The 13116-nt window shown below is 36.7% G+C and overlaps 1 protein-coding gene across 11 annotated transcripts in view; it reads left to right on the forward strand.

Moving 5' to 3' along the window:
* C4BPA (complement component 4 binding protein alpha) overlaps nucleotides 1-13116 on the forward strand; it is a 47108-nt gene that overhangs the window by 6805 nt on the left and 27187 nt on the right. For 2 of the 11 annotated variants that reach the window (XM_027564370.1, XM_027564372.1), the window contains 4 exons: nucleotides 1008-1108; nucleotides 2601-2755; nucleotides 3857-4039; nucleotides 4727-4826. In XM_027564370.1, coding sequence (XP_027420171.1) covers nucleotides 2614-2755; nucleotides 3857-4039; nucleotides 4727-4826 — 425 coding nt within the window. In that variant the 5' untranslated portion in view covers nucleotides 1008-1108; nucleotides 2601-2613. Of the gene's footprint in view, nucleotides 1-992; nucleotides 1109-2591; nucleotides 2756-3856; nucleotides 4040-4726; nucleotides 4827-13116 lie in introns of all 11 variants that reach the window. The other 9 variants (XM_027564365.1, XM_027564361.1, XM_027564366.1 and 6 more) reach the window with 6 other exon arrangements.

Consider the following 13116-nt stretch of genomic DNA (forward strand, 5'->3'; position numbering starts at 1 on the left):
AAGCTGAGTCAGAATCAGAATTATAAACACTCAGTTGTAACTGGAAGCTGGAGACTGGTCTGGAGGACAGGAGGGGACCCTAGAGAAGGGACGGCTAGAATGAGTAGGAACTAAAGAGGAAATGGCGAGAGGGAAGATGATATGGGCAGGCGTAGAAGGTAAGAACATGTTTAGAAATGTCAGGGATCTGGGTTGTCCAGATCAGCTGGTTTATGACTAAAAAGTTAGTCATCAGAAACCAGTTTGATGAATGCCCATTCCTGAAGGATCAGTTCACTGAAATCAATTTGCTGAACTTACCACATTATCAGTTTAGTTAATATCATTCTAAGAAGTATTCATTTTGAATGTATTCAATGGTTATAAATATATAGTTTGAACATAACTAATGAATATTATCTTTGAAATAACATTTTAAGTATTGTTCAATTTCCTGAAACTAAGGATTCAATCTATGGCTATATCTTTATAAATATACTCACAAATATTTTTCTGATTATGTTCTATGTGTACATTTTTCTTGTGAATATTGTAACAACTACAGCAATTCATGTGGGAAAAATTTTACTCTATACTGTTATCCTCTTGATTACAGTCAAATTCTATTTTGCCAACACATTGATATTTTTAAATCTCTTTAATTTCACCGAAATTCAATAAACATGACACATTTACTGACATCAAAAATGAAAGAAACTGATTCTTATGGTTTTTGGGTGGGAGAAATTTGTGATATTTTGTAAATTTTGCAGATGATTTAGCAGACTGGTTTTCATCATTTGGACCCTGCTGTACCCGCAATTGTCTCCAGTCTCATCAGCTTGCTAGGAGTAGAGACTAGAGATCAGGAGGGAGGTATTAAGAAAACAGAGAAGGGAAAACAGGAAAAACAGGGGCTCAGAACTCTGGTCCTGACTCTTTTCAATTTTTCCAGTACAAATTCTGCAAGCACATTTTAAATAACTGAAGATATTTGATAAATTCTTCAACAGGTATTTTTTTTGCAGAATTTTCCTAGTGGCCAAGCCCAGAGCTCATGGGGTAGGGGTGGAGTTACCTGCAGCTGATAGCAGGTGGAGGCCTGAGTGTCAGAACTGAGTTTGCCAAGGTAAGATTAGACGAGTCTTTGCTCAGTGAAGAAACTGGAGCCCTCCATGTCATGTGAAGGGCCACTATGAACTTTTTTCCCCTAAATGTGGGACAGAAACATCTTTGAGGCAAATATTGAGGGGACCCCTTTTATCTAAATGGATATGCAATTAATATGAATTATGGACACATGGAGAGAGTAGAATCATATGGATCAAACAGAAGAATCAGAATAAAAGATGAAATTCAGTATTTCATTGGGGCTTAACTTCGTGTGTTCCTTTGAAGACAAAGACTAATTCTAATGTAAATTTAAGATACACTTTTTTTTTTTTTGCCAATGGGAACAGGAGTGTGGTGAAGAGAAAATGTTCTTCATGATTTAGCTTTAAATAAGTCTTTAAATAGTCTAATTAAATAATGAAAGTACATTTGTCACATATATTTTTATTTATATACCTATATATATATATCTACATATATCTATGTTGTTATTGTTTAGTTGCTAAGTCATGACCATCTCTTTGCGACGCCATGGACTGTAGCCTGCCAGGCTTCTTTACCCATGGGATTTTCCAGGCAAGAATACTGGAATGGGTTACCATTTCCTTCTCCAGGGGATCTTCCCGACCCAGAGATGGAACCTGTGTCTCCTGTTTGGCATGTGGATTCTTTACCGCTGATCCACCTGGAAAGCCCCTACATATATCTATAAATAAAACCATCTTTTCCCCCCAAAACTGCAAATTGCTTGGTTTATTGTTTCAGTTGATAGTTGTCATGAGGAACTGCCAATGTTATACATGATGATCCAACTCTTTTTTCTCTATCTTATAATCTTCCTGCTTTTTGTTTTGTTTTAAATTTATTTCATTTTCTCTAACTCCTTTGCCATTTCCTTGGTCTGATCATCTCTGTGGCTCACCTGGCCAACTACAATAGTCTTCTTAATCAATCTCCCTGTTTCTCCTCTGTTCATTTCAATCTATCATGTATATTTAATACATCCACTCTAGTGATATTAAGATACAATGATGTATCACTCTAAGGACATATTAAAAACAAACACACCAAAAACAAAACCAAATCAAAACAAAACCGAGAAACACTGGCTCTTTACTCTCTAAAGAGTAGCGTCCATAAATTCCTAACCTTGGCTCTTATGTCCCATTCAGACACACCTGTGAGCTGCCTCCTGCTTAACAACCATCTGTAACACCTTACTTTCCAGCCAAACTGTAGCGCTATGTACTGTTCCCCAATATGCCCTGCCTACATTTTCTAACTTTTGCAGAATACCTAACTCAGATTAAGCTACCTCCCATCTCTCCACTTGGAATGAATCTCTCTCATGAGCAGAGTGCTTCTTCAGAGGCTAACACCTGCTGTTTCGTGTCTTTTCTTCCAATTCTAGGCTGTAATTTCTTCAAGACATGGATCCCATAGCATGATCCTAGTGCTTTATGACAAGTAGGAATTCAATGATTGTTTTTCAAATTGAGTTCTTTCAGCAGAAAAGTGTCAATGAAGCATCAGCGAGTTCCAGTTATGATCCTTCATAGCAAGGGGACAATGGCATCCTGGCCCTTCTCTAGGCTGTGGAGTATCTCTGATCCAATTCTGTTCCAAGTGACCTTGGTTGCTACTCTGTTGGCCACTGTTCTTGGTGAGTAATAGGGAGAGAAGTTCAAATTGTCAGCAAAGTTTCAAGATCATTTGCTCCTTCACTTTCAAGACTAACAAAGAGCTGATTAAGCTTTTAGCAGAAATTCAGCTTTAGCAACAAAGGGTTTATTTGATGAGGAATTTGGAACTTAAGGGGATTTGGAATAATTTGAAATGTAGGGGTCATTTGCTTTACACATAGTCAGTTTTGTAGACATTTCCTCCTAGAATTTCTTCTTCAGGGATTTCCAAAACAATCTGTCCCCAACCATGACTTGAAACAAATCTGTATTATCTATTAGCCTGACTAAACAATCTTCACTGCCTGTGGGTTTATCCAGAATGGACAGGAAAAGTATAAACTTCTAAAGTGGCTCCTAAAGGGTAAATCAGCCCTATATTTTGGTCTTGCAAGTAAAGCAGGATTAAGATTGTTATGCTTCAAGGGCTCCATGTTTCTTCCTTCAGACAACACAAAATCCAAAGGATGCAAAAAGGACAAATTAGGAATGTTATAGTCATCCTTCTCCTAGCCACCAAGTTTCTGTTCTCTGAAACAATCAATGTTATGTAATGTTCAGTTCTGTTCAGTTCAGTTGATTAGTTGTGTCTGACTCTTTGCGACCCCATGAATTGTGGCATGCCAGGCCTCCCTGTCCATCACCAACTCCCCGGAGTTCACCCAAACTCATGTAATGTTACTATTAATTAAATGGTAAGTTTCTGTTATTATTAATGAGGTCATATACTTCTGTTGAAGAAAACTGTTGGACTTCGGGATTTGCATGGATGCATATGAGTCAGCAGATATGGGCAATCTGCTAGGCTGATGAAATCCTGTCTGCCATCCTTTTAAGATAAATCATTTATAGGAGAAAAGAAATGAAAAATTTATGCCTTTTATCTTTATCATTGTCGTTAATCAACAAACATGTATTATGAATTACTCTTTGGATTCATTGAACAGTGGGGATAATAGGAGTTATTACTTTTCTTGATTAGAGGAGAAAAGAATGGTTCCTGCCCTAAAGTAATGCTACTGAAACTTTAGGATGCTGTGTCTCAAGCTCTAACTTGAGTGTTTTGTCATTTTGTTATTCAGGCAGTTGTGGTATTCCACCCTATTTAGACTTTGCTTTTCCAATAAATGAGTTGAATGAGACAAGGTTTGAAACTGGAACTACTCTGAGATACACCTGTCGTCCTGGCTACAGGATAAGTTCAAGAAAGAACTTTCTTATCTGTGATGGAACAGACAATTGGAAATACAAAGAGTTTTGTGTCAGTAAGTATGAACATTCATTTCTCTTATTTGTGCTTTGTCCTTCTTTGCAAAGTTGCCTCAGGAACTAAGCTTTATAAATGCAAATGAGTATCTCTGATCACTGAGGAACAATCCAGTTGGTCAGTTACTGATTTCAATGTACACGTGTGCCACTTTTTGAAAAAACAAACAAATGAATAAAACAAACAAATTAGGAGCCACCTAGTTGCACTGAAAAATAAATCTATCATTTACAATCTATTCACTAAGTACTTTTTTTCAGAAGTGAACTGCAAATTCATTTTAATACACTGAAAACTAGATTCACTGTATAAAATTATCAAAATTATGTGTCTAGAAAATGATGATACAGTTTTCTTTGAAACCTCATCCCAAATACTGTGTTTGGAAGAAGATGCTGTTATTCACTCTTAATTGAGAATAAATTCTGTGATGTTTTTCTAGTAGTATGGGTATACACAAGCAATCTATACTTTTTTTGTACCTTTTGTGACCAAGGACATGTATTTTGAGTGGCTTAAGTTCCAAGTACACACTGGACATGTAGAATGGAGCTGAGTTCCCTGGTCAGTATGTTAAATTCTGGACCATAGACTTCATTACCACAATGATCCATCAGCTCTCTTTTCTAATGCCATATCCTTGAGTGCATGGAATCGCTAATCATCATTTTAACTTTTCTCGCAGAAAAACGATGTGAAAACCCAGGAGAATTACTTAATGGGCAAGTGATAGTTAAGACAGATTACTCTTTTGGATCAGAAATAGAATTCAGCTGTTCAGAAGGGTGAGTGTGAGGCAATCTAGAGATACTTTTCTTTTAAATTAAAATTTTAAAATAGCTAATGTATAATATAATCTTTATTTCAAAACCAAACATGATATAAAAGGTATCTACTGAGAATTCTCACTTTCATTCTATTTCCATCACCACATTCCTTTCCATCTTTAAACAGGGATACACTTATATTGGCTTCTCATGTATTTTTCTAGTGTTTACTTTTATAAATACAAGTTAAGAAATTATTATGTATTCCTATTTGACAACTTTCCGATAGGAAAATTAGTCTTAAATCTCGCTTTATATTTTATTTATCAATATAAACAGAAGGTGTCTCTATGTTTGTGCATAGAGAGGTTTCTCATTAATTCCCTTTTACGCCTGCACAGGATTTTATTGTGTGATGTATTGTGGGCTGATAATCTCTTTGATAGATCCATGAATTTTCCAATCTTTTTCTGTTCTGAACTATGCTCTAATGCATTACCTTGTATATATAAATTATATCTGTAGGGTAAATTTCCATGGTAGGAATCCTGGGTCAAAGAGTACATATATTTGAAAATTTGAAAACTATTTCCAAATTGCTCTCTGTAGGAGTTACATGGTTTTGCAGAATATACAAATGTTTATTTCACCATAAACTTTCCAACTAAGTTTGCTGTCAAACCTTCAATGCTTGTAAAAATGTTGAAAATTTCCCAATTTAAGAGGTAAAAATGAAATCTTACTATAGTTTAAATGTATATTTCTCTTATTATGAGTAAAATTCAGCATGTTTTAATAAGAGATGTTTGTATTTATTCAATATTTGTGAATTATTTGGCATATCCTTTGCCTATTTTTACTATTAACTAGTTGGGCATTTTATTCTTAATTTTTACGGTATATGGATATATATATTCACATGGATTTGTGTCTGTTAGGGTTCACACCTTGCTTCTGATGTGAGCTGCAACTTTGCGTTCAAAGTTTTTCTTTTGACTTGGCTTTGGTGCATGCATGCACGTGTGCTAAGTTGCTTCAGTCATGTCTGACTCTTTTTGATGCTATGGACTGTAGCCCGCCAGGTTCTTCTGTCCATGGGATTCTCCAGGCAAGAATACTGACTGGATCTCCTCTTCCAGGGGATCTTCCCCACCCAGGGATTGAACCCGCGTCTCTTGTGTCTTGTGTGTTGCAGGCAAATTCTTTACCCACTGAGCTACCTGGGAAGCCCTTGGCTTTGGTATATGTTGTCAAATTTATCAGTCTTCCTTTTAAAATGGCTTCTGAATTTTAAGTCTTAATTTAAAAGGCCTTCTCAAATACAAGGTTTTGAACTATTTGCCTAGCTTTCTTCTATACTTTTATGTTTTCATATTTTTTAATGTTAAAAGCTTTGATCCATTTGTAGTAAATATATAGTATACAACAGAATGGGAAAGACTAGAGATCTCTTCAAGAATTTTAGAGATACCAAGGGAACATTTCATGCAAAGATGGGCTTGATAAAGAACAGAAATGGTATGGACCTAACAGAAGCAGAAGATATTAAGAAGAGGTGGCAAGAATACACAGAAGAACTGTACAAAAAAGCTGTTCATGACCCAGATAATCACGATGGTGTGATCACTGACCTAGAGCCAGACATCCTGGAATGTGAAGTCAAGTGGGCCTTAGAAAGCATCACTATGAACAAAGCTAGTGGAGGTGATGGAATTCCAGTTGAGCTATTTCAAATCCTGAAAGATGATGCTGTGAAAGTGCTGCACTCAATATGCCAGCAAATGTGGAAAACTCAGCAGTGGCCACAGGACTGGAAAAGGTCAGTTTTCATTCCAATCCCAAAGAAAGGCAATGCCAAAGAATGCTCAAACTACCACACAATTGTACTCATCTCACATGCTAGTAAAGTAATGCTCAAAATTCTCCAAGCCAGGCTTCAGTAATATGTGAACCGTGAACTTCCTGATGTTCAAGCTGGCTTTAGAAAAGGCAGAGGAACCAGAGATCAAATTGCCAAACATCTGCTGGATGATGGAAAAAAGCAAGAGAGTTCCAGAAACACATCTATTTCTGCTTTATTGACTATGCCAAAGCCTTTGACTGTGTGGATCACAATAAACTGTGGAAAATTCTGAAAGAGATGGGAATACCAGACCACCTGACCAGCCTCTTGAGAAATCTGTATGCAGGTCAGGAAGCAACAGTTAGAACTGGACATGGAACAACAGACTGGTTCCAAATAGGAAAAGGAGTACATCAAGGCTGTATATTGTCACCCTGTTTATTTAACTTCTATGCAGAGTACATCATGAGAAACGCTGGGCTGGAAGAAGCACAAGCTGGAATCAAGATTGCCAGGAGAAATATCAATCACCTCAGATATGCAGATGACACCACCCTTATGGCAGAAAGTGACGAGGAACTAAAAAGCCTCTTGATGAAAGTGAAAGTGGAGGGTGAAAAAGTTGGCTTGAAGCTCAACATTCAGAAAACGAAGATCATGGCGTCTGGTCCCATCACTTCATGGGAAATAGATGGGGAAACAGTGGAAACAGTGTCAGACTTTATTTTTCTGGGCTCCAAAATCACTGCAGATGGTGACTGCAGCCATGAAATTAAAAGACGCTTACTCCTTGGAAGGAAAGTTATGACCAACCTAGATAGCATATTCAAAAGCAGAGACATTACTTTGCCAACAAAGGTCCGTCTAGTCAAGGCTATGTTTTTTCCTGTGGTCATGTATGGATGTGAGAGTTGGACTGTGAAGAAGGCTGAGTGCCGAAGAATTGATGCTTTTGAACTGTGGTGTTGAAAAGACTCTTGAGAGTCCCTTGGACTGCAAGGAGATCCAACCAGTCCATTCTGAAGGAGATCAGCCCTGGGATTTCTTTGGAAGGAATGATGCTAAAGCTGAAACTCCAGTACTTTGGCCACCTCATGCGAAGAGTTGACTCATTGGAAAAGACTGTGATGCTGGGAGGGATTGGGGGCAGGAAGAGAAGGGGACGACAGAGGATGAGATGGCTGGATGGCATCACTGACTCGATGGACGTGAGTCTCAGTGAACTCCGGGAGTTGGTGATGGACAGGGAGACCTGGCGTGCTGTGATTCATGGGGTCGCAAAGAGTGGACATGACTGAGCGACTGAACTGAATTGAACTGAACTGATACAGTATAAGGTACATATCCAAGTCCTTATTTTTCCATATGACTTTCCTGTTATCTCAACACCGTTTATTAAAAAGTCCATACTCAACTTACTGATTTGAGATTGTTTTTGGCTACTATATGGAATTCTCATATATATCTGGGTCTATTTCTAGACTTTCTATTCAATCATTGTTTTGTCTGTATGTTTATATACACATTGCACAGTCTTCTACTTATTGATGTTTTATAGTATGTTTTAATAGTAATATGGGTAGCGCTATCTAATTACTTTTCTTTTCTAGGATTTTCCTAACAATACTTGTTTATCTTTCTACATGAACTTTAAAGTTAGGCATATTTTAAAATCATGTTGGATTAGCTTTTAACTTTATTTTAGGAGAATAGATTTTTTTTTTTAAATGCTGAGTCTCTCTAGACACGAATATGTTATTGTAGGGAAGACAAAACTTTACCTTTACCCTCTTAGGGTCTCTGACTGGGCCTGAGAATTAAGTTGACATAACACATATTAATAGGAGAAATGTATACCAATCTTATTTTTGCATGTACATGGGAGCCTTCACAGGAAAGTGAAGGGAGCCTTCACAGGAAAATGATTAGGCCTATGTGCTTATATGTTAAATTTTTTTTTTTTTTTACTGGAATATAATTGCTTTCCTATGGCTTCCCTGGCAGCTTAGATGGTAAAGAATCTACTTGCAATGCAATGTGGGAGACCCAGGTTTGATCCCTGGGTCGGGAAGATCCCCTAGAGAAGGAAATGGCAACCCACTCCAGTATTCTTGCCTGGAGAATTCCATGGACAAAGGAGCCTAGTAGGCTAATGTCCATGGGGTTGCAAAGAGTTGGACATGACTGAGCAACTAATGCATGTGCTAGTTTCTGCTGTACAAAAAGTGAATCAGTTATATGTATACATCTATCGCCTCCTTTTGAGATCTCTCCCTACCATCCCACCCATCTAGGTTATCCCAGAGCACTGAGCTGAGTCCCCTGTGCTTTACTATAGGTTCCCACTAGCTAGCTATTTTACACATGGTAGTGTATATATGTCAAACCTAATCTCCTAATCATGCCACTCTCCTTTTCCTGCTGTGTTATATGCCAATTCTCTATGTCTGTGCCTCTGTTCCTGCCCTGAAACTAGGTCCATCTGTACCATTTTTCTAGATGCCACATACATGCATTAATATACCATATTTGTTTTTTTCTTTCTGACTTCCTTCACTCTGTATGACAGATTATAGGTCCATCCACATGGGCCAATTTTGTTCCCTTTTATGGTGAATAATATTCCATTGTATGTATGTACCACATTTTCTTTATCTATTCATCTGTTGATGGACACTTAGGTTGTTTCCATATCCTGGCTACTGTAAACAGTGCTACAATGAACACTGGGGTACCTGTGTCTTTTTGAATTATGGTTTTCTCAGGACATATGCCCAGCAGTGGGATTGCTAGGTCATAAGGTAGTTCTATGTTTACTTTTTCAAGGAACCTCCACACAGTTCGCTATAGTGGCTGTATCAATTTACATTCCCAGCAACAGTGCAAGAGGGTTCCCATTTCCCCACACCCTCTCCAGCATTTATTGCTTGTAGATTTTTGATGATGGCCACTATCATCAGAGTGAGGTGATACCTCATTGTAATTTTGATTAACATTTCTCTAATAATTAGTGATGTTAAGTATATTTTCATGTGCCTTTTGGCCCTCTGTGTCTTCCTTGAAGAAATGTTTATTTAGGTCTTCTGCCCATTTTCTTTTGGGTTTTTTTTCTTTGATATTGAGCTCTGTGGGCTGTTTATATAATTTGGAGATTAATCTTTTGTCTGTTGCTTTGTTTGCAAATATTTTTTCTCATTCTGAGGGTTGTCTTTTTGTCTTGTTTATGGTTTCCTTTGCTATGAAAAAGTTTTCTAAGTTTAATTAAATTCCATTTGTTTATTTTTGTTTTTATTTTCATTACTTTAAGAGGTGTGTCCAAAAAGATCTTGCTTTGATTTCTGTCGGAAAAAAGTGTTTTTCCTGTGTTTTCCTCTAAGAATAACTGTACAGTCTTGCAGTAGGTCTTTAATCCATTTTGAGTTTATTTTTGTGTATGGAGTTAGGTAGTGTTCTAATTTCATTCTTTAGCACATATCAATAGCTGTCCAGTTCTCCCAGCACCAGTTATTGAAGTGACTGTCTTTTCTCCTATGTATGTTCTTGCCTCCTTTACCATAGATTTGGTGACTATATGGGTTTATCTCTGGGCTTTCTATCCTGTTCTATTGATCTGTATTTCTGTTTTTGTGCCAATACTATACTATCTTGATTACTGTAGCTTTGTAATATAGTCAGGGAGCCTGAATCTCCAGCTCTCTTTCTTTTTCAAGATTGCTTTGACTATTCAGGATATTTTGTATTTCCTTACAAATCATAATTTTTTTTTGTTCTAGTTATGTGATAAATGCCATTGTTAATTTGATAGGGATTGCATTGAATCTGCAGATTGCTTTGGGTAGCATACTCATTTTCATGATATTGATTCTTCTCATCCAAGAACATGGTCTGTCTCTCCAACTGTTTGTGTCATCTTTGACTTCTTTCATCAGTGTTTTATAGTTTTCTTTTTCTCCTTAGGTAGATTTATTCCTAGGTATTTTATTCTTTTTGTTCTAAATGGGATTGTTTACTTAATTTCTCTTTCTAATCTTTTGCTGTTAGTGTATAGGAATGCAAGAGAGTTCTTTGCATTAATATTGTATCCTGAAACCGTATCAAGTTCATTGATTAACTCTAGTATTTTTCTGGTGACATCTTTAGGATTTTCTATGTATAGTATCATGTCATCTGCAAACAATGATAACCTGGATTCCTTTTTTTTTTTTTTCATTTTTCTTCTCTGGGTTCTTTTTCCAAACTGGACTCCACTTTTTTTTTTTTTTTTTTTTCTTTTTCTTCTCTGATTGCCATGACTAGGACTTCCAAACTATGTTGAACAATAGTGGTGAGAGTAGACTTCTTAGTCTTGGTCCTGATTAGAGGAAGTGTTTCCAGTTTTTTTGTCACTGAGAATGATGTTTGCCATGAGTTTGTCATATATGGCCTTTATTATGTTGTGGTAGATTCCCTCTATGTCCACTTTCCAGAGAGTATTTTTTTTTTTTTTCCCACAAATGGGTGTTGAATTTTGTCAAAAACTTTTTCTGCATCTACTGAGATGATCATACTGTTTACATTCTTCATTTTGTTAATGTAGTGTATCACATAAGTTGATTTGCATGTATAGAAGAATCTTTGTATCCTTGGGATAAATCTCACTTGATCATGGTTTATGAGCTTTTTGCATATTATTGGATTCTATTTGCTAATATTTTGTTGAGGATTTTTGAGTCTATTTGTATCAGTGATATTGGTGCACAATCTTTTTTGTGATCTTTGCCTGGTTTTGATATCAGGGTGATGGTAGCCTCATAAAACAAGTTTGGGAGTGTTCCTCCTTCTGCATTTTTTTTGGGGAGGTTTGAGGATAGGCATTAGATGCTTTCTAAATATTTGATAAAATTTGCCTGTGAAGCCATCTGGTCTTGGAAGATTTTTAATTACAGTTTCCATTTGGTTACTTGTGATTGGTCTGTTTATATTTTCTAATTCCTCCTGATTCAGTCTTGGAAAATTGTCCTTTTCTTCCAGGTTGTCTATTTTGTTGGCATATAGTTGCTTCTAGCAGTCTCTTATGGTCCCTTGTATTTCTATGGCATCAATTATAATTTCTCCTTTTTCATTTCTAATTTTATTGATTTGAGTCTTCTCCCTTTTTTTCTTAATGATTCTGGATAAGGGTTTATATATTTTATTTATCTTCTCTATGAACCAACTTTTAGTTATATTGATTTTTGTTACTGTTTTATTCATTTCTATTTCATTTATTTCTGCTCTGACCTCTTCTTTCCTCTTACCAACTTTGTTTTTTTTTTTTTTTTTTTCTGTTGTTGTTCTTTCTTTAGTTTCTTTGGATGTAAGGTTAGATTGCTTGTTTGAGACTATTCTTGTTTCTTGAGTTGAGGTTGAATTGCTATAACTTCCCTTTTAGAATTACTTTTGCTGTACTCCGTAGGTTTTGAATTGTCCTGTTTTTGTTGTCATTTGTTTCTGCGTATAAATTTTTTCTCCCTTTGATTTCTTCAATGATCTCTTGTTATTAAGTAGGGCACTGTTTAGCCTCCATGTGTTTATGTTTTAGTTTTTTTCCTTGTAATTAATTTCTAATCTTGTACTGTTGTGGTCAGAAAAGATGCTTGATACAATTTCGATTTTCCTAAATGTTCCAAGGCTTGGTTTGTGACCAAAGATGTGATCTATCCTGGAGAATGTTCCATGTGTACATAAGAAAAAATTGTATTTTGCAACTTTCAAGTGAATGTCCTATCAATATCCATCAAACCTATCTAGTCTATCATGTCATTTAAAGCTGTATTTCTTTATTTACTTTGTGTCTGGATGATCTGCCTGTTGGTGTAAGTGGGGTGTCAATGTACCCACTATTATTGTGCTACTATCAATTTGCCCTTTTATGGCAGTTAGCATTTGCCTTATATATTGAGGTGTTCCTATGCTGGGTGCATAAATACTTATAATTGTTACATTTTCTTCTCTGATTGATCCCATGATCAATATGTAGTGTCCTCCCTTATCTCTTGTAACTCTATTTATTTATATGAGAATTGCCACTCCCACTTTCTTTTTATTTCCATTTGCATGGAATATCTTTTTCCACCCCCTCACTTTATGTCTGTATATGTCCCTAAGTTTGAAGTGGGTTTCTTGTGAGTGAAGAAGTGAAGTGAAGTCGCTCAGTCGTGTCCTACTTTTTGCGACCCTGTGGACTGTAGCCTACCAGGCTCCCCCGTCTATGGAATTCTCCAGGGAAGAACACTGGAGTGGGTTGCCATTTCCTTCTCCAGGGGATCTTCCCGACCCAGGGATCGAACCCAGGTCTCCCACATTGCAGGCAGACGCTTTAATCTCTGAGCCACCAGGGAAGCCCTTGGGTTTCATGTAGACAGCATATATATGGGTCTTGTTTTTGTATTCATTCAGCCAGTCTGTGCCTTTTGATTGGAGCACTTAATCCATTTACTTTCAAGG

Source organism: Bos indicus x Bos taurus, chromosome 16, assembly GCF_003369695.1.
Source record: "Bos indicus x Bos taurus breed Angus x Brahman F1 hybrid chromosome 16, Bos_hybrid_MaternalHap_v2.0, whole genome shotgun sequence".
In the NCBI taxonomy this organism is placed as follows: domain Eukaryota; kingdom Metazoa; phylum Chordata; class Mammalia; order Artiodactyla; family Bovidae; genus Bos; species Bos indicus x Bos taurus.